General features: G+C 40.4%; 1 protein-coding gene across 3 annotated transcripts in view; it reads left to right on the top strand.

Annotated features, from left to right (window-relative positions):
- Window positions 1-22,495, top strand: part of frrs1b (ferric-chelate reductase 1b) — a 25,270-nt gene that overhangs the window by 1,890 nt on the left and 885 nt on the right. Inside the window, exons 1-14 of one of the 3 annotated variants that reach the window (XM_034862502.1) lie at window positions 480-504; window positions 1,469-1,670; window positions 1,758-1,909; window positions 2,619-2,713; window positions 4,029-4,164; window positions 5,178-5,366; window positions 5,700-5,798; window positions 5,901-6,048; window positions 7,152-7,265; window positions 10,705-10,820; window positions 12,374-12,460; window positions 17,115-17,212; window positions 17,367-17,425; window positions 20,327-20,470. In XM_034862502.1, coding sequence (XP_034718393.1) covers window positions 502-504; window positions 1,469-1,670; window positions 1,758-1,909; window positions 2,619-2,713; window positions 4,029-4,164; window positions 5,178-5,366; window positions 5,700-5,798; window positions 5,901-6,048; window positions 7,152-7,265; window positions 10,705-10,820; window positions 12,374-12,460; window positions 17,115-17,212; window positions 17,367-17,425; window positions 20,327-20,470 — 1,642 coding nt within the window. In that variant the 5' untranslated portion in view covers window positions 480-501. Of the gene's footprint in view, window positions 1-479; window positions 505-733; window positions 794-1,468; window positions 1,671-1,757; window positions 1,910-2,618; window positions 2,714-4,028; window positions 4,165-5,177; window positions 5,367-5,699; window positions 5,799-5,900; window positions 6,049-7,151; window positions 7,266-10,704; window positions 10,821-12,373; window positions 12,461-17,114; window positions 17,213-17,366; window positions 17,426-20,326; window positions 20,471-22,495 lie in introns of those variants that run through there. The other 2 variants (XM_034862505.1, XM_034862504.1) reach the window with 2 other exon arrangements.

The following is a 22,495-nucleotide window of genomic DNA, read 5'->3' on the forward strand; positions in this document are numbered from 1 at the left end:
TTATTGAAGACTCAAGACAGCCATAACATTGTGATTTTCTACAAGTGTATGTACACTTTTGACCACAACTGTACATATGACTAACACCACAACTGTATGGACCAACACTCTGGTCTCATCCTTCTTTAAGGAGCACGACTCCATATATAAAAAAACATCTGCTGCTGAGCTGTCCTCTGTGTTCCACTGTGTGACCCACTACCAGTCATACAGATGGATGATTTTATTGATTTTGTAATTGTGTTTTGGGGTTTCCATGACAGTTGAATTCCAGACTAAAAATGATAAAATGATCTTGGTGCGGAGTTTGGAAATGCATGTAACCAGTGGCAGTCCAAATCAAATGTGATGCCCAAATGAAGTTTCGTGAAGCATTTCTTTTGTTTTCTGAGCTCACTAAATGGTTCTCTCTGTTCCACAAAGGGTTGAAGGCACGCTGAATTGCCACGGCTTTTTCTTCAAACCAATAGCACCATCTAGTGTGATCAACAAATACAACTTATGGTTCATGAAGCTTCTTTTTATTTTATTACACAATTTAACATTCAACACATACAACCTGCAATATAAACGCATCACCCTTACCTTCATCATCACCACCCACCCATACAAAAATCAATCATCACATACTAACTACAATATTCCAGACTATTTAACAAAGTAGTACCGAAATAGACAATAAACCATAAATCAAGTAATAAACATACCGTATGTATGAATGACAACAGCATCCGCGCATCATGCAGGTCCCTCCCTAGCACTAAGCTTCTCATGAGCCCTCCAGAGAGTTCAGGTACTTTCCCCATTTTCTTGTTGGCATCACCTGGCTCAGGTGGTCATAAACTATTTTTATCAAACCCATATTAGACCAAATTAACTCTATACAGAATGAGATGTAGAATTCAGTGGAGTCAGCGGTGTAAGGGGGGAGTGAACAAAACAGATGAGTGTGTGTTGGTGTTGTAAAGTGTAAACTTAGCAAAAGGAAAACCTAAGACAACCTACTGTAACCAGACCTTGGTGTGTCTGTGGGGACAGCTGGGAGAAAGGAGAGATAGGATACTGCAGCTTAAGAAGCCTCAGCAGACCAGACCTAGGTGAGCTGAGTTACTTTAATTAGTAACTTGCAAACAGGAAGTTAGAACACACCTCCACAATGTAGACAGCAAAAACACTTTAATGACACCAAACGGGGCATCTCAAAGTTCATAGCCTTTATTTAAGCTTCTCGGAAAGCATATCGCATCACTTTCAATGATGCCAAGATACAAGATGCACAAACATACATAAACACAAAGCACTAAACAAGTAAATAATACTCAATGAAACAATCACAACATAATTCACAATCCCCAAAAAGGCTGTTTGATGTTGTTTTCTGGTGAGGACAGAGAGAAGACATGTAGGGAACAGGAGTGTATCATCACTGATTCCATATGTGCCTGTTTCCTCTTTCCTCTTGCTTTAGGCATCGGCAATGTGGCGTTCACACTTTCTGTTGACAGTGCTGAGTGCAGGGACTGTCCTAGTTACAGCGTACAGTAATGGAAAGGTGAGAGTTGCCTGTGCAGACATGGTGCCTCAGCATGGTTACGATCCCAGCCCACCCCCTCCTCCATACAGCATCACTGTGGACACATCCACATTCAGTCCAAGTGACAACGTAACAGGTAGGCTGTTAATCTTTAGTCTTACAGTCCACACATAGTCTCTAATGTTAGCTGATGGCTGTCTGTCCTCCCATTTTCCATCCGCAGTGTCTTTACAAGTTGCCTCCTCCAACATCCCATTCTTCAAGGGGTTCCTGATAGAAGCTCGGGATGCTGGGAACTTGGACTCCCCAGCGGTGGGTTTCTTTGTCCTGACTAACCCCGATGATTCCCAGCTGCTCCAATGTGGCCTCAATCAGGTATTCAGGAGTTTCACCAACCAAACACACATTTTTTGATCAAATAGAATAGCTTTAAAGTTAGTTAACCATCTTTTCACACTGTATGCCCTAAACGCTCCTTCCCAAACTTATAGGCTACCTGTTGCAAATGAGCACTGTGAAAGAAATTAAATGGTGTGGATATCAACAAATATGTTCTTTACCCAAAATGCTACAAAAGGGCGTGAGTAGCAGTAGTACATCCAGATTTAGCTTCTTTCCATTAAACCAATACCAATCATCTTGAGGCACACCTCTGCAAAATAGCCTCCGGAAAGAACTTGTTTTGGTGGAACATGTGTACATTCAAAAGTTGTTTTAGTTTTGCAACAGAAAACTCAGGTTAGACAGATAGTCTAGCTAGCTGTCTGGATTTACCCTGCAGAGATCTGAGGAGCAGTGAACCATAGTCCTCAGAAATCCACCAGAGTTTAGAATGCCAACACAAATTTGGTGGATGTTCCGGGGGCACTCCTGTTCTGCTCCTTTTGAAGCAAATACATTGGACTAGATACTGAAGGACAACAGTGGTAATATTCACACATTTTTTATCAAAATTATTGCAAGGGTCAATTCAGTAGTTGCTGAATACTAGTAGGCAGATGTCGAGACAGTCACTAGTCAAATTACACCCTTGAATGAGGTAGTTCTTTGTGTGTTTGAGGCTGTTGATCCGTGTCATTTGAAGGGATCTGGGGTGAGCCACACAAGAAGCTCGAGAAAGACTCACATTCAAGCTGTGTGGGTAGCTCCAAATAACCCTCCACAAAGAGTCCAGTTTCTGTGAGTATGCATTTCACTTCAGTTAATTCCATGTTTAAGCCTATGATTGCACTTAAATACAGACCCTGACATAGTCATTGTATTGGAAGACTCAATCTGTGACTCTGTGAGCTGAACAATGTGGTTCCAGAAGTTAAAAATCCCATTGGTTTTCTCATTCATTCATCATTAGTCATAATGGCCAAACCATAAAAGGTAGACTTAATACAAGCTCTGAGGTTGTTAAATGAAGGGTTCTGCTCCTGTAAAAGCCACAAATCCCTACGTACTCAATCTTGTTTTAAGAAAAACATGTTTAATTTACAATGTCACAGAGAAGTACTACACTACCCACAATCAACAGCAATTGTGATAGGCGGAATTTGATGTTACCATGGGTATCTACCACACCTTTGAATCCATGGGAACGGCTATCAAGCTTCTTCCACTGAAGTTATAGCTGTACATTTCGTGGGGGGATGCAGGGGATATGTTCCCCTCAATATTTTGAAAAGGTTGATTTGTCCACCATTAAAAAATTGGAACAACAACCCACTACCCAAATAAGGTAAACTGTTACAGCATAACCATTCAAGGGGCTCAAAACATGTACGTAAAGATGTGATTTATGTAGATTGAAACTTTGGAGCATCTGGTTTTAACAAGGTTGAGATGTCCAGTGCATGATTCCTTTAAAAAGAACATCCCAAAACACGTGTGATGTTTTCAATATGCAGACATTTTTGAACAACACAGGGGAATTATAATTTCCTTTACATAAATAAAGACATTTGCCCCATGAATGCTGCAGAAAAATCATAAATTGTTCCATAAATATTTACCAGAATGCAGAAAATTTAGTTTTTGACGCTCAAAATGTTATGAGGTACGACCCCCAGGATATTGTGTGTGTGTGTGTGTGTCCAATGTTGAAACAACACCTACGTCCTTGACTGAAGTCTATGATTGTTTCTGTACACAGTCTTGTACCTTAACCTTTTAGCCTTGCGCTGAATTAAGTGTTTTATTGGTCATGATTCATCTTGTAGCTGATTGGCTTGGTTCCAGGCTTAACACTCTGAGTATAAGCATTTTTGAAAACATCAACGAAGATATTGAATGGGGATATAACTTCCGGTATCAAAAAGTGTGGGGGGCGGTCATTGTCAAGCTCTGTATAAGGGTCCAAACACCGCGAGTAACACAGACTTGTGATGATGGAGTAAGCACAAGGCTTTTTGTCATGTTGTTATTTGACTATAGTTTATCTGGCCTAAAGCATTTTACTCAGTTGTATATTTTACTATTTCAAGGTGCGTTTGATTTGTTGTTGCAGTGTGACAGTGGTGTATAAGTATAAGGTCTACTGGGTGAAGATTGCAGGTCCTGTGGCGTCCCTTAGAGGAGCAACTGCTGTTCCATCAACTGCTGTTTCTGGTCAAACCGCCAGCCCCACCGCTCTGTCCACACCGGTCAGTGTCTGACATCAACATGAACTAGAATGGCACTCTGAGGCTTCATTAACATTCCTACGTTTGGGGTTTAAGCGGAGTTTTAAGCCAAAAAAGAACTGCTAATTTCCCTTTAAACTAACAGGACCAAACCAAAATATCTCATCAACATTATGGTATACTGGGCGTAAGCAGGAGGCAGCATGTGTACTCTGGCGGCTGCTGGTAGTTGCCATAGTACAGTTAGTAGCTTTAGTCTCAGAGAATGAGACGTCATGACCGATAAGACCCAATCAGGCGGAGAAACGTTGGTGGCAGAGAAAGGTCTCTGAGCAGGGGGAATGAGGGGTGTAAACGAAGCAAAAGATATGTGTTTTTAAACCAAAATGTTGCAATGTTAATTTAGCCTGAGTGTACAAATATCTGCCAAGGCCATGCCCTGTCTCGCAATGTTTATAAAATTATTTATGTAACCGCACTGTGATTCCAATCTGTTCCAAAATGTAGTTGCTTTCTGCTTGACCTATGAAACTCCGTTCAATCAAAATGGGCCAGACAAACAAACAAAAACAACATAACCTCCTTGGCGGTGGTAATGGACACTTAGCTCCTTTACTGTGTACCACATACATGAAGTAGTTTTTCAATTACAAAGGGCTCACTTTCTTGGATTAATAGTAGTGATGTACAAGGGGTCGTAATTACACATAACTTAAATATAATAATAGGATTTAAAAGGATCAGTTCACCCCCATTGAAAAAAAATCTTCTTTTCCACTACAACAACGTAAATAAATTCTGCACACAAAGATTTTAATTAAAATCCGATAGCATCATTATGTTCTTTCAGGACATGTCCTTATACTTTAGATACAACACAGATACTGTCAACAGTTGACATTTTATTTCTGCAGTAGAAAGATGTTTCAAAGAAAACTGTTTAAGGGCAGGGTTGTAGACTATCCAGAATACCTAGATCATTTAGAATAATATTGTCAGCTTCATGTGTGGATTGTTGTCTTTTTCCTCTTCAGTTTAGCTCAGCGGGGTGTGGCCACAGTAAATCTTGTCTCAGAGACCCAGTTGGCTGCCACCCAGAGTCAGATCCCCACTGTTTGTTCCTGTCATTTGCGACTGATCAAGAAAGACCGGGTGTGATGTTTGAACTCAGTGGGCCTGCTGAGGGTTACCTGTCCTTTGCCTTGTCTCTAGACAAATGGATGGTGAGTTTCATCAAAAAATGTTCTGGTTTCCATCACTAAAACGACGTTGCACATTAGTGCCCCCTAAAGGCAGAAATCTTTAGATTCAATGACTTTAACAACCACATGATCTGCGGATAAATGCTATGAGATGTGGTGGAAAGCTATGGAAAACCTTCATGAAGTGGACCTTGTTGAAGAGTTTTCAAAGGTCAAAAATGAACTTTGAACCTAAAAGAATCTAGGTATTTATTGTAAATCTTGTCAGTTATAAATATCAGTTAAAAACCCAAAGATTTTTGGGAATTGAAAAGAGCTGTAACCAGATGTATGTAAATGTTTCTGCCACTGTAGGGGAATGATGACGTCTATCTGTGTGTGAATGATGGAGGCAGAGTTACCATCAGTGCGGCTTATGTCTCAGGCCGAACACCCCCTGAGCTGATTACAGAGGTATACTCTCAAACACACACTGATCATCAGCATACAGTAACAGCGGGTCTTTGTTTTAACAGACAGTTAGTCAATTGGACATGTTGACCTCTGTGTCTCCAGGAGGACCTGTGGGGTCGGGCATGGAGGTTGGCTGATGGGGTCATCCAATGTCATTTTCAAAGAAACATCCTCGTCCCTCAGGGGGAGAGACGGTTTAACTTAAACCAGACCTACTTCCTGTTTCTTACACATGGTATATCTCACCAGGGTAAGTCAGCAGTGACTTGTATTTTTCATGATGGTTGTGTAAGTCCATCATCACACTTGGCTTCTCTTTTGATAAGGAATGGTTGACTAGGGCGCTTTTGTAATTTAAAGAAAGCATTTGGTTCCAAAAAGCAGATGTGGAAATCAATTACTCACATTCCAGTTAGTGACTTTTTTGGGATGTACTTTTACTTTGAAAAGTACTTTTTCTCCAACGAGCTTGCACAGAGACATTTATGCTCAATGCATTGTTTGTTGCAGTTTTCTCCCAAACGTCAGAGGGCATACAAACAAACTAATCTGTGAATGTGCAAGAAGTATTATAGAAGAAGAGACCGTGAGTAAAGGAATGCAGGTTGCCTGGCAACAGCAGTAAACACATCCAAGATAAACACTGACGTACCACCAAACATTACAATGATGTTCTTTAATCATTAACGTGACCTGCTCTCCTAGCCGTCCATGTTGAACTGAAAGTGCAGCACGCGTCATGGGCACGTAGTTACAAAAGTTCAGAGATGTACTGCACGACCAGCGCCGTGGTGACGTCATTTTACGGCTTGCGGACCTTGCGCCCATAACACCACGAGGACAATAAACCTAGCCTAACAGTCAGGATTTCTCAGTCTCTGCTTCCATTTTGGTTATTACTGGTTTTAATCTGTTTCTTGTGAGCCCCCTAACTTTAAGGAAACACAATAAATTGCTGAAGTGCTGATTTGTAATACATACTGTCTCTTGGGGGGGTGAGTGTTAAATGATTAAATGCCAATTACATTCAATGAATTTTTCCTTATTGTATTATGACATGGTATTATCATCACAATTACAGTCATCTGCTGAGCAGTGTGAGACCTGTGTTTAAAGCAAATTGGTTAGTCACACCTCAGGTCGTATCCAGTGTTACTAGTAATGACAGTCAGTGAGAATACTTGTTTGAGTCACATCTGACATTAACTTACATTCCTTCCTCTTCAACAATTGATGGAAAACAATTTTACACTGAGTTCAACATGAATGCTCCTGTGTTAATGTTTTGTGTCTGTGCAAAATAAAGTTTAGTGCAAATATGATTGAGAGCTGTCCAAACTTTGTCCTCCGCAGGTGTAATCCACAAACACAATCGGCAACCTCTGATCTCCACCAATCAGAAGGCGATCACTGGTTATCCGGAGGATCTGGTTGGTTCCCGCTCCCACCTGCTGCTCAAGTTCCACGGTTGGTTGACAAAAGTTTGCTGATATACCGGTAAAATCTAGTATTGGCTCTTTATATTAACGCCACTTAGGTTGCTTTCACACCTGCTTTGTTTTGGTCTGGTACTCCAGTTGGTTTGGGCTGGTGTGAAAGCTCATCCCAACTCTGGTGTGGGTCAAACAAACCCACTCTGTTTTGCTTGAAACGGGGGTCTGTGATCTCTTCCAAGTGAACTAGAGTTCAGTCCACTTCAGATGAGAACGCGATCTGACCCAAATACAGGAAGAGGACCAAAAACAGAGGATTTACTAACCTGCAATTTAAGCCTTGCACACAATTTACAGACTCATATATGATTTAAGGGATGATAACTTTCAGATCCATAACCCAATATGACCAAACATCATTGGCCGTCTGTGTGACATGATCATCGCTCTCTCTCTCCATCACTTGCTTTCTGTCAGCTGCTCATATTGTTTGCCTTCTTCTAAAATATCAGAAACACTAAAGTAGAACCAAAAAACCTAAGACCTTATAAATTTGGTGTTGCTCCTATATTTCTGAGAGCAGAAGTTTTGGATATTCTGTTCATTAATTGTGAGACCGTCTCAACTGCGTGACATGCATTTCCAGTGTTTGGTGCGTTTGACTGAAGTGCAGATTAAAAAACAAACCGACCAAATGAAAAATGCAACATTGTTGCAACTTCACCCCCGAATTGCACAGAGTCACAGAATGATAGGTCATTAATGATGATTATATCCATTAATTTAAAGACTGAAAGGCTTGACTCTGACGTTCATTAGATCTCACAATTCCACAGTGACCAAATCAACAAAACAACAGTCTGTATTCTTCAAGCGTAAAGTTCCTCCCCTTCCTGTATCTCGGCTATCTATATTGAAAGGGCGCTGTCACTGGGTCCTGGGCTAAGCCCCGCCCAGGACAATTGTGATTGGTTCCAAGCAATACAAACAAGCCAGAGCATTTTAGTCCTTATCCCAGATTGTTAACTTGTGCAGCCATACTGGTGACACACAGTGCTTTGGAAAAAGATCTACCAACTAAAGTAACTAAAATGACATTTAATATAATATTATATAATATAAAATATTTTTTATTTAAGTAAAATATAGGGATTAAAACAAATGTCTGTAACATTTACAGAGACTGTCTTAGGAACTAATGGTCTGATGAAGATGTTTAAAAAGATGTTTTGTTACATATCATTGAATTGGTTTTGTTCCAAAGCAAAGGACAGCCATGATTACTTTCACCTGTTGACTAATTTCCAAATGTGTTGGGAAACTTTCAGTCCTTCCAGTCGCAATCTATCCGTGTCCCCACATGACTGCTCCCTGAAAGACAAACACAGACACTTAACTGTGCCCATGTTACAAATACTTTATTCATGCTGGTCGGAGTTCAGAGCTTCAGACTGCATGGAAGCCCCTGTGGTCGCCTCCAGGTTCAACCATACTACATTTAAATCAGCTAACTGATGTTGTTTCATTCAGAGAAATGAGATTAATGGTAAAATCCCTGTTTTACTAGCAAGAGAGACTGTTTCACCAAGGCAATAGTTTCATGGCCCTGTAGACCAGGGCTGCCCCCTCTGAGTCTATTTTCTTAATTTAAAAATAAGTTATTGTTTTAGAATCAGAATCAGCTTTATTCAGCGTTATTTGCCAGGCATGAAAAACATACGAGGAATTTGACTTAGGTTGGAGCAAGCCTCCGGGCTCATGCTTTTTTCTTTAAAGTAGAGATGTTCCAATACCATTTTCACCGTTCAGGTATTGTTATCGGTACCGGGAAATATATATATATATATATATATATATATATATATATATATATATATATATATATATATATATCCAGGGTGCGATTTGTAAAAAAAACGAGGGATGGACATAAACAAATGTGCCAGAATTAAATCCCCTTTTCCTTATCATGGATATAGTGCCACTTGGCCAGCCATGCCAAAAACACTTATTTATGAATTTTAATATTTAATATAACCTAATCTCAAAAGGTAATATCACAACATGGTGTTCAACACAAAACGCAGAACTCTCAAGCCGGAGAGCGGAGGTCAATTTGCGACGAAAAATAAATACTTTCACCCACTCATCAACGCTCGTTTTGTCCTCGGGATTGTTTCGACCACGATCTTTCTCCTTAACTTAACGAGTTGTTTTAGTGCCTAAACTTAACTGTCCTCGCTGCATGAGGCACTCTTTTTCTGGCTAAACTACACAACCACGCCCCCTGAAAGGAGCATCATCTGGCGGTGCCTGCAGCCAACTCTCAGTCCCCTTTTGGCGGTTAAACAACTGCTGCTGGTAGCCGGCGTCCCGGAGCTCTGTAGCGGCTAAATAAGACCAACAACTGCTGCTCGGAATCTGTAGTTCTGTTCGTACGACTGTTCATCTTACAGCGCCTTACTTAGATTAAACTACTTCTATTGGTGAAGTGATCACCTTGAGGGAGGGATAGAAGTTGTCCAAAAAATTATAATTCTTTGTAAGACATGAACAAATACTTACAGAGAATGGATGCCAGTCTAGGACAGCCCTGCAGCCGACTGATCCTAAATCAGCTGCAATAACTCCAGAACTTCCAGGTTAGGACTTATACGTGGTTCCTGTATAAACAACTTATCTTGACAACTGATTGGCCTGCAGAGGACATCCCCCACAACCCTATGTATCAAATACGTCCATGAAAATGTAACCCTGTAATGGCTACAGCTGTGTCAAAGCAAAAATAGGGCCTTATTTATTGCATTTCACATCCTGAACAATTTATAATTACTTATTTCCATACATGTATGTGAAAAGTAATTTGAAGTGTGTGATTGATGTGGGTGTGTTTTTGTATTTGAGAAGTTTTGTTGTATCAGAGCTTTCAGAGCAAACACTGTCTGAGCTCTCGGCCCGCCTTCCCGAAAAGCCCAGTCTGCTCTGATTGGTCAGCTGGCCCACTTTTGTGATTGGTCAACCATATTGAAACAACCCACTGGGTGGGCTGTGCTTATTAAGGCAGCACCAATGGGCAGCACAGATGATAAACTTGGCTGGCATTCTCTATCAGTGACTAATTGATGAATTTCAAACAGGAATGTGGACGAGGCGTTTTCAAAAAAAAAAAGTGCTGTGCACATGTCTGTGGGAGAGAAAGCTCCATTTGGAGGGAAATGTCTTTTTTATACTTTATGCATCTATTACAAACAAACAAACAACTATATAGCACAATAAAAGATTGGAAAAATCCACAAAAGGTTAATAGGGGTTCTTTAAGGACAAACATATCATTTTTGGCCCTTTAAATGCTGCATATGACCAAACAGACCGCATCTCCATACATTTGGGGCACACATTCATTAACACTATTAATCCAATCTAAAATGTCCCTATGTATCTAATAAATCACTTAATATGGTTTGTCCTCTCAGGTGTGTTAATGCTGACTGTCTGGATGTGGACGGTGAGCACAGCCATCATCATTGCTCGCCACTACAAAGACTGCTGGCCTGATACGACTCTGCTGGGACAAAAGCTGTGGTTTCAGGTGAGAGCTCCAATATTAGTTAAGTCAATGCAATTGTATTTATGGTACCAAATCATAACAAGTATTATCTCAAGACACTTTACAGATGGAGTAATCTCTATGATTTACAAAGCCCAAAAAATTTCAACAATTTCCCTAAGAGCAAGCATTTAGTGTGACAGTGGCGAGGAAAAACTTCCTTTTAGGGAAAAACCTGGGACAGACCAAGGCTCTTCGTGGGTGGGCATCTGCTGGTGACGGGTGAGACACAGAGACACAGATATACAGATAAAGAAAAATATGATTCATAAATATTATAGCAGTTGGTATGATTAACAGTGGCAATTATAGTAACAATAAAGATGATAGAACTGTGACTAAAAAATAGTTTCAAAATTAGAGTTCAGGGCATGGCAGGACGTAGTTGGGCGTAGCAGGGCGCTGAGCAGGACCAGGGCTGCGACTGCAACCATGATTTAGGTGCCACCCTAATCAAAGGAAATCTGCAAGGCAAGAAAACACAAGGACTATGGGGAATAAGCTCCCCAGAGCTAAGTTGGTAACAAGCATTTCTGGGACATGGATACACACAGATGGAAAGAAAGAGGAGAGAGGAGCTCAGTGTGTCAAAGGAAGTCCCCCGGGAATCTAAAACCATAACGGCATAATTAGCAGCTGTTTCAAGACAAAGCTGAGCCTGCTCTACATATTGTGTGGGGAGCATTGAAAATGTGGGTTGGACAATCTTCATGGGGTTTGTAAGAGCCCTCCCCAGAACATGTTTAGCAAGATAGACGTCATATTCTGTATTCTGCAGCCTTTTAACCTGTTAATATCTAGCTCTTTTTGTTAGATTTTAACCTACTTGCTATACCCAAATACAAAAGCTTATAAGAGGAGAACTGCAGAACCAGAACGCAGAGGTTTCATTTGAAAGCATACATCATCCAGTTCTGGAGATGTGCTTTCAAGCAAAACTCAACCTACTCATCAGTTACAACAAAGCTCAAAAACCTTGCCTAAAATAAGTCCTATTTGAAAACCAATACTTAGGACATGCTTTAAGCCACATTATGCAAACCACCACATTTACCTTCTACATCTTATCGATAACGCATGTTTATAGTTTCAGACCTCTAGGCTTAACCTTATGGGAGCTAGAGAGTTTTTATTTTGTGGTATCACACACGTCCCCAAAGGTGGTCTGGTGTACTGGCTGTAATAGCTACTAGCAGGATACACAATTTTGGTTGTATTTTGAAAATTCAACAACAGGAAGTGGATGGCCCCAGGTCACCTATTTTTAGCTAGATTTAGATAGGCCTAGATAGATGTTGTTTCTACTACTAAGAATCACCAAGGCCTGAGGCCTATGTCTCAAAGATAATTTTGTCAGCCTTTCATCTTGGTGACTTCGTTTACACACACATTTTTACACACATAATCCTGTTTTCAGCTTAAAAGAAAATATCACGGGCTCGGGCGGGTGAAAGAAATCCCTGACAATAGAGATCCAGACTTCATCAAGTATTTGATTGGTCCTCCTCTCTCTCCCTCTCTCCTGTGCTCTGTAGCTCCATCGAACCATGGCGGTGTTGGCTGTGGTCCTAACGGCAGTGGCCTTTACCCTCCCTTTCATATACAGGATGGGATGGAGCGAGGTAAGTCTCTCTCTCTCTGTGTGTGTGTGGATGTCTGTGTGTGTGTGTCTGTGTTTGTGTGTGTGTGTGTGTGTTTGTGCGTGTATGTACCCCCTCCATGATGGTCCACCTGTCCCTCCATCTGTCTAACTGGCTCTTGGAACCTCAGAATCTTCTGCTGTGTGTCTCTGCATCAGTCTCACACTCAAAACTCCACAACAGTTCATTGTGTCATCATGTAATGGTGTGTTTGAGGACCTCAGTGTGTGTGTGTGTGTGTGTGTGTTTATATACCAGCCATCTGTAAAGACTTTTTTAACATGTAAAGTTACCATGTGTTCGTACACAGTAGACGTGTCTACTGCTGAATTCATTGTTTGTCGTACTAGTATAAACTAGTAGAAGTGCAGTGCACAGTCACAGAAGGCTTGTATCATGTGGACACGGCAATAGTTTTGTTATCATTTCTTAAAATTCCTCATGGGGGAGACAAAAACTATGCACTATAGCTTTAAGGCATGACACACTTGGAAGTAAAACTGAAATAAGGGTATTAAACACATATAAATGTCATCTTGACACCCAGTCCATTAGGCAAGAGTGCTGTCAATCTTTCAGTCGTGAGGTCCATTGGATCCAGGTCCATAGAGAGAAAAACCAAACCAATTGTGCTGCCTAAACCGTGTTGTCCTCCTGCTAGCAAAGCACCCAAGGGGCTTAAACAGGGCAAGTTTTTAAAGTGTTTGTAGCCTCTAAACATGTTCAACATGTCATTACAAGTGCCCCCCCATGTGCAGTGATTCCTTCTGAGTGAACACAGTGAATCCGACTGCTGTAGATGTGACAGAAATGCATGAACGTGCTAATTCATCTCTCTGCACAAGGTGTTGGGTTGCAATAATCCACAAACATGTCCTCAAGTCCCCCAGCATCTCTATAGACCCTTTTTCATCCTCTGAATGTTTATCTTTTTGAAAAATAGCATCCCACCAGTCTTCTACAGTAGACAGACCCTCTGAGGCCAGTTTTGATTGTATCAGTGGATTATCTGCTCTCCTCTCCCAGTTACTCCGAAATACAACAATATTGTCCTTCTTAGGGATTTAAACATCAACATTTGCTGTTGCCCTGTAGCTATGACCCGTGATTTTTTTTTCTTCCTCTGAATCCTCTGGTCTCCAATGATCAGTAAATGGTGGAATGTAACTGAGTACATTTCCTCAAGTATACGTACTTAAACATTTAAGGTACTTGTACTTTCCTTGAGTCTTTTCTTTTCATGCCACTTTCTAATTCTCATCTCCGAGAGAAATATTGTACTTTTTACTCCACTACATTCTACTGACAGCTTAAGTTACAAGTTACTTTACAAATTAAGACTTTTGCAACTAACCCTAACACATGTCATTTGTAAAATCGGATATTTCAATATGAATTAAACTACCCAACATTATGTAATCCTACAAGTCCAAGTTGAGATGATTAGACCATTAAACTGTTTGGATCCTTTAGACTTTTTATAATGGGAGGATTTTTCTGCATTGAGAACTTTTGCTTTTAATACTTTAAGTACATTAGCTATTTTCCTGATGCAGGACTCAACTCAGGACTTTTACTTGTAACAGAGTATTTTGTTGCCCCCATGATGAATTATAAGTAACAACCCTGTCTGTGCATCCACATGATACAAGCCTTCCGGGATCACTTAAAATAAAGGATCTGAATACTTTCTCCTATGGTTCTAACCCATTTTTAAGGTCAGACCCTAGACTTAGTTCTCTCCTTAGGGCTCTCTATCTTCAACCCTGTGATAGAAGATCTTTCAGCTATCTCACCACAGGGCAATCATTTTCCCTTGATTTTCCACAATCTCCTACTGTCTGCCTTGCTCTTCTCCACTCCCATGTTTTCACACTTGCGTTGTCCTTAAGTCAAATTTAACGTGTTTTCCAAGTTTTTGATAACATAAATATGTTTTTTTTTCAACCTAAATGCCCAAAAATGTTATTGATGTATGTATGGAACCCATACAACATTAAAAAAAAAACTGTATCCTGACTAAACTTTGACAGTCTGTGATACTCAACATCTTCTCATTGTAACAAATAGTCAAAACATTTAATATTTTTTACTCAAAAATGTGATTTAATGTCATATAAATTAGGTTTATTGACCATGAATTTTAAAAAGCTTGGAAAAAAGTGAAAAATGTATTAAAAAAGTGCCTAAAGCATCGATAAAAAGGGACAAAAATGTCAGAAAAAAGCAGAAAAAAGTTAATTTTAAATTTTGACCCAGAAGGACAACAAGCTTATTGTCGATGGGAAGAAGACACTCCTTAAGGGTTAAACTCCTGGACAGTTTTCAGTCCCTTACCAATCTTATTGACTGAAACTGTCATAGCCCCAGAGTACCTATTCATGTTTAACTCTTTAGAAGTGTCTGTCTCTAAATGTGAGGATGTCCTAAACTTAGAGACAAAGTACTTAACATCAGAGATAAAAACTGTAAATAGTGTTCTCTGAAAACGTTGCAATTCTAAATTCCTTCAATTACATCAGTTCATCAGAACATCACATTATCTCTTCTAGGAAGACATCCACCTGTTCTCTCGACATTGTTCTAACTCAGCTCTTATTAAGTTATTGGCACCATTTACACCAGAATTCCTTCAATCATCAGTTATCCTAATTGCAGACCAATCTCCCCAATTTTTGTACATCTGTATCAGTGTCCCCGGGCCCTAACCCCCCAGGGTCTGTCCGAGGTTTTTGCCTGTTTAAGGGAAGTTTTTCCTTGCTGCTTTCACACCAAGTGCTTGCTTGTGGGAAATTATTGGGTCTTTCTAAATTGTGGTCTAGACTTGCTCCATCTGTTAAGTGTCCTCAGGTAACTTCTGTCGTAATTAGACACTATAAATAAATTTGAATGGAATTGAAAACCCCATGTTTTTCTAAAATCCTTGAAAAGGTGATTTATAACCAGCTGTTGTCCAAAATGGCATTTTTTTAAAAATTCGAGGCTGATTTAAGAGCTATTTACAGGAATCTGATGACCTCCTTCTTTATGCCTCTCAGCCTTTGACACCATATATCTCTCTTGCTATAAAAAAGTTACATGAACTACTCCACTGCGTCTGAGTGTGTGTGACTCAGCCGTGTTAGTCACATGCAGTTCTGTTCCGTGGTGTGACCAACACGTTTTGAATCCGACCGAGCATTTGCTCATCCTGACTCACCAGAGGCTGAGCTTTCTGGACAAACAACAGAATAGCTGCAGGTTTTTCTGCAGGGCTGCTTAGTCATGAGCAGCATGGGGCCGGCCCACAGTCACCGATGGACCACAACGGTGTCAGCCCGGCTCCGCCCTCCTACATATGTCCTCTCCATTTTCATTTTCCTTTTGTACTACGTCTGGGTTTGCGGCATATTTAAGGGTTTTCTCCGGTCAAATCTCTACCGGTCCAATCAGCGAACAGAGGGAATGTCTGAGAACGATGATGTTGAGGCCGTACGCTAGTTTGCGTTTTAGGCGGCGGAGAAAGATGGGAGCAACTCTACAGAGTATCCACAAGTTAGTTTCCGTGCGGTTACAGCGCATGACGTGTCATGACCAACCGTTGGCGATTGGTTAAGGCAGACCCAATAGTTTTAAACTTCAATAGAATACCTGCCTTCAAGAAAGTTAACACTTGTCAATAGAGGGTGGCCAGACTCTCTGTATTCATGAAATGTGTCCGGCTGGTAGGACCAGGCTACAACTGTGTGGTTCCAGAAGTAAAAATCCCATTGATTTTCTCCATAAGGATTTTGATTATCAGCTGTAATGTCTAAACCAGTGATCTTCAACAGGGCATCGGGGACCCCTAGGGGCTCCTCAGAGCTACTAAAGGGGGACCGCCAAACATCTTAAAGTAGCCCCTCTGATAGTCAAACAGTTGTGCTGAAGGATTCACTGTGCCTTCCAAACGTAGGATTAACATTAAAACATAATGTATAAATAATGAACCAGTTTTATGTTGACTCAATTGTATACAATATATGTAGAAGAGGGGTCCCTGCTCAGTCTCTCTTTCTGCTCAGGGGTCCCTGGTCTAAAAAACATTGAGCTAGAGAAGAAATGCTGTAACCATACAGGTATCTTTTGCAAAAATCGTTACAGTCATTCGCCGAAAGAATCAAGCAGGCCGGCCTTGTTGCACCGTCCAAATCTTTCTTTCAAAACTTGACATAGCTCGTTTTTCCCCTAAGCAAGTTTAAAGCAACACTAGAGCACTTTTGGAATTGTCCATTGCCACTTTTGTGAAGTCTCATTCGAACTACCCAACCTGGCAAACTTGTATAATGTAATGTACAATTCCACTTCTAACCTGAGCGGGACCGAAGAGGGAAAAGTTCTCTAGTGTTACTTTAATAACAGCAGAAAGTGGAAGCAGACGCATGTCACAGGAAATTATCCTTGAAATGTACTTGGGTGAGTGGTGGTGGACACGTCATCACACTGTGCTGCAGTCCCTGGAGCTCACACTTTAACTTGAAAAACACAACTTTAAATGTGCATCAATAGTACAAGTCGTAAAATGTTTTTGTTCATGTTCCTGCTTCTATCTAAAGACACAGTATATCACAGCAGCTCCTGTCCCTCTGTGTTTCTCTCGTCTTCTCTGCCTTCGTAGCATGCAGGCTCTCATCCTTACATCGGTTGTACCATCATGGTTCTGTCTATCCTCCAGCTAATTGTGGCATTTCTCAGGCCAGCCCCGGAGTCCCCCAGGTAAGACCTAAAACCAGGTTTTAGTTATTCCATGACTTGTTTATTGCTGTCTCAAATCAGTGGATTTTTTTCCTTATTCAGTCCTGTGTTGGGATGTTGAAAGGTATCCACATTAGTTGAAATCACAGCAGGTCTTATGTCTTTCCATCTGCAGGAGGATGATCTTCAACTGGGTGCACTTGGTAACGGGCACCACTGCCCAGATACTCGCTGGTAAGAAGAGTAGAAAATATATTGTTCTGGAGTAACAGCGTGGGATTGCTGCTGCTGCTCAAAGTGTAGATGATGACATGACAAGACTTGCTTGCCATGATCTGTTACACATCCATGGAGTATATGATGCCGAAATATGACCTCAGTCCCCCACATTAGCCAGTTCTCGTAAACCTTACACCAGGGGTGTCAAACTCAACTTCACTAAGGGCCAGCCTGAAAAATGAGAATCACATCAAGGGCCATACATGTATAGTTTATTGACATGCTTTATTTAAGAGGAAAAAGTAAAATACGTTGTATTATTGCATGTGTCATATAGCTTTTTCACTTTTTGGGCCTCATAAAGCCTAGTCGGTTAAAAAGGTCCTTAACCATCATAGGAAAAAGCTCCAAAAACGTTGAAAAGAACTCCAAAAAGGGTAGAAAATTTTTCTAAAAAGCACCAGAAAAATATCATAAAAAGTAATACGTCGGGAAAAGTAGCAAAAGCTTCATGGGCCAAAATTAATTGTGAACCCAAATTGATATTGTGGCCGGATCCAAATCTGCCATGGGCCAGATTTTTGACACGTGCCTTAGACAGTACATCAAGCTGCAATTACAATGTTTTTTTGAGAAGGTCTAATCTTTCAGGGTCTATTTACGGAAAGCATTTTGAATGAACTGTGGACAACAGGATGTGAGTCAGGCTTTCATCCAGTGAGGTACATCTGAAGGTGTGTAGCAGATATCGTACTGAATATGTTCCACCAAGTTGTTTGTAATGGCCCCCTACAGTATGTCTGCGTTTTATAGCAGTTCATGGAAATCCCGGAAAAACATTATTTAACAAAATAAACAGTATGTGCATTCAGAACATGATCCCTCCACGCATACTACTCTACTCAACTAACTCTACTCTGATGGCTTTGTAATTTCCTAAAACAGCTGGTCATTGTAGTTTCGGATCACACCGTGCTCAAACACAAGGAAATAGTCCATTTGCATGGTGTGGTGTAAGTATTTGTGGCCACAGGACGGTCTCTGTGGAATGTGTCGGTACGCAATCTGTGCCCTGCACGATCCAACATGGGCATACAAATGTGGCAGAAAACGACGTTTCCCTACACTATTTAAATCACGCATGCTGTTTTGGGATCGAATTGGTTTATCAAATAGATTTTAGACATTCAAAGGTGTTTTCATTCATTTTTGCACTGAATCACACAACATTCAAACAAACTTTTGCAAACAAAGTTTTTCTAGACAAAATGGATCGCGCCGTCTACCAACACATGATCAAATTTGGAGAAGTTATGATAGTGCTTATGTGCCAGCTGATAGCGACATATTGAGATATAATAAGAAAACAACAACACTATCAACACATTGCTATGACGATGCAGATGCAACCTGGCTTTTATTTTCCCCCGGCACCGTTGCGAGACAACTCTTTTTTTGAGACATGTCTCGCTGTTCGAGCACCTTCCCTTTACTCCTGAGGACGTCCCACGGCTTGTCCTTACCTTTGTTGGCCATTTCCTTTTGGAGTTCCTGATAAATTACATTCAGAAAGTCTCTTGTCCCCTCGTCCGTCCACTTCCATCTGTCTTTGTTGACATCTGCCATGCGTGCAGACAGAGAGGGAATACTGGGTGGAAATTAACTAAAACTTCTTCTTCTTTGTTTTGTGGCGGGTTGCAACCATAAACTGACCTGAAACTTAATCGCAATTCATTATTTATTTGTCAAATAACGTTTCAACAAGCCGTATATTGATCAAGAGAAAATCCAATGAGACTGGACGTATTTCCTCTGAGTCAATATTTATAAGATTCCATCGAATTTTAACGCTAACATACGACAGTTTTTATTCAATATCACTTAATTTGGATAAAAAACGTGTGGATGGAAACATAGCTAGTTATTTTTGTGACATGGAGTGTGGGGATGTTGTGATGTTTGTAAATGTAGCTTACGAGGTTGTTACGGGGTTGCAACCCTAAATGATAAAGGAGGAGGATGTTACATGTTACATGAACATACACCATTTTGCTTACATGTGGAATGAAGTCTTTCATTCTGTTGCTGCAAACCTTCAGTTTCCTCCACCAGAGCACAGTGAAATGAATGGAACAGATTGGGCATTGTCATACATGATTATCATCTGTACATGCGCAAAGATATTGCGCATGTCGAATTTGTGCAGGCAGCCCAGATCGCGTACCCACAGGATGGAGTCAAAACAAACTACAGTATGTGTGTGTGCGTGTTCATGTTAATGAAAGAACATGTTACCCACGGCAACAGTGTGACTCATTGAAATGTTTTGAGTAAGGCTGCACAATATCGCTTTTTATCATCATCAACTGGCGCAATAAATGCATAAAGTACAAATACAGTATACAGTATAAATACAGCGACAGGCTGCGACAAATCGCAAAAACATATTTGCGTTAGTTGAAAAAATATATGGGTACTGTCATTCTATTTTTAATAGTACCTTTTATGTTTAATAAAAGAATGTTGGAAATGATTTTCTGTTTAAATTCAACAAGATTTTTTAGCAGAAAGACAGAATACACTTTATATATCGTAAGTAATGTCGTGATAGCGACATTCAACAACGTGATGGCATATTTTCCTATATACCAGGTTTTGGAGACAGTTTTTTAGTCGTAGACATTCTTTGTTGGTTTGGGTTTAAACATGGGATTTGTTGTTGCTGTTGTAGGATTTGATGATAAGTTGAATTAAAAATATCACCAGACATCCTATTTTTATGCACTGTGCCATGATAAGTGTACAAGATCTTTCATATTTTAAAGAAAACAACAATTGTAGCATTAAGCCATGTCATTGCAATGCATAGTGCGTCCCCTGATGTTGAAACACTGACTGGTCCTCTCTCCCTCCCAGTGGGGTGTGCGTTCCTGGGTGTTGTCCAGCAGACGCTGCCGTTACCCAGCCCCTGGTCTTCAGCCGTGCTGACTGGATGGCTGCTGTGGATTGTTCTGGCTCACCTGCTGCTCCAAAACCATTCCTACAGACTCCAGACTAGAAGTAAGTACCATCTCAGGCTTCAAAGTGAAGGTCAAACAAAATGGCTGATTGTTGGACTGACAATAGAATTGCATTTTGACAAAGTTTTAATGGTTACACTTGACTTGAAGGAATGTCCACAAATGTGTCATGACACTCACATCAACATGTCATAAACATTATTAACAACGCTTCTTTTAGTAAGTTTCATTCGGTTTTGTCATGACAAGTTATGGTTAGGGTTACTGTCATGACAGTGTCACGTCACTCTTATGGTTATACTGTATCTTCAAGTAAAGGGTTACCGTAGAACTCACGGTGAAAGATTTATGAGGACTTACATAACCCCCCCTCGATTCTAGGATGCCTGCTTTAAGGGTACCTGGAACCCTATACATTTTTTTTTTGTGTTATTCCACAGTGCTAACTGTGGTTTTTAACATCACTATGGAGTTTATGTAACTAGAAAGACACCAACTATTCTGAGAAAACTTCCTTCAATGCTGAGTCACAGGGCCATTACATTAAGAGGTGCTATTACATATGAAATAGGATATTTATCTGTGGAAAAAGAAGTAACTTGGAAAATCTGAGATATATGTGATTATGAAAAATTCCTGACCTGCACTATTTCTGAAAATGGCTCTGAATGTTTTTCTGAATGAGCTAGGTGTCTAGGTTCTGGGTTTAGTTTCATGATGCCGTGATATTCGTTGATACATGCCGTTGGTGTTTTTGGCACAGTGGACACAACACAGCCCTTTGGTGTGGGAGATTTGGGTTCAATTCCTGCTGCGATACATCCACTAATGTGTACCTGACCAAGACACTTAAGCCCTCGTTTCTCCAAAGGGCGTATGACCTCTGACATACAGTCTACAGCAATTGTAAGTAGGTTAAGTCAGCATTTAGCAGTTTACGGATGCTTCAGAACCCCTAAAAAGAGCTAAATTAGTGCAGGCACTAGGATCACCCAGTAGGACCCACTAGTGGTGTGATACCTCACTGTGTGTGACACCAGTGAACTCTTCAATATGTGTTTTAAATTTTCTCTTCTGTTAGATGTGGATTAGTTATAAATGACTTTGTTTGATTCAATCAGCGGAGCGTGCTGTTTGCAATGACAAAATCAATTGTTCTGTTCCTACTCATTAAGACAAAAAACTAAAAGGATTTGTCTGTGTGTGTGTGTGTGTGTGTTTGTGTTTGTATTTATGTGTGTATGAATGTGGCAGCTAAATAGCTTGAAAATGTCACCTCTCTTTGCTCCGAATTACGGACCTAATATGAACTCTGTCCTCATTTAAAGGGACAGCAGTGGGAACACTGTGTTTTTTCACCATGATGTACTAATGTGCAGGTGTTCTGCACTGCAATATTCCTGAAAAAAATATGTATTTATACTAAAACCATAAACCATACGATACTTTACTTTGATTTGCGTTTTCCAAGCAACTCCGCTCAAAAAGAAGAAATGAAAAGAGAAATCCACACAGAGCTAGACAGCAGTTACACATATAGTACAAGGGTGAAGACATCAACAGCCACGGCAAAGAAACACGTTTCATGATGACATTTTTGGATCCAGGTCTTACAATATACTGATTAATCGCCTGGTAGAAGTAAAAAAAAATTAAAATGTTGGTTTTCATATCTCCGAACATGCATGGAGTGCAAAGAGATGCTGTCAAGTAGTCAAGACATTCATAGAACACATTTAAAACCAACCGAGGCTGAAGAAAGTGCTGTACTAAGTTATATTATGTCATAAAAACAAGGGAAGACAATACAAATATAGACACAATGAACATCACACAGACAACACACTTCTATTTAAATGTCCCTTAACTAAATCATACACCAAAGAGTCAAAAGGTGTTTTGAGACGAGGCTTAAAGATCTCGGCAGCAGCGGAGGACCTAATATTAAAGGGAGGTTTGTTCCAGAGTCGGCTGTCAGCGAGTCTGACAAAGTCAAAGTCAAAGTCTGCTTTATTGTCAATTTCTTCACATGTCAAAAACATACAAAGAAATCGAAATTGCGTTT

Source organism: Etheostoma cragini, chromosome 22 (assembly GCF_013103735.1).
Source record: "Etheostoma cragini isolate CJK2018 chromosome 22, CSU_Ecrag_1.0, whole genome shotgun sequence".
NCBI lineage: Eukaryota > Metazoa > Chordata > Actinopteri > Perciformes > Percidae > Etheostoma > Etheostoma cragini.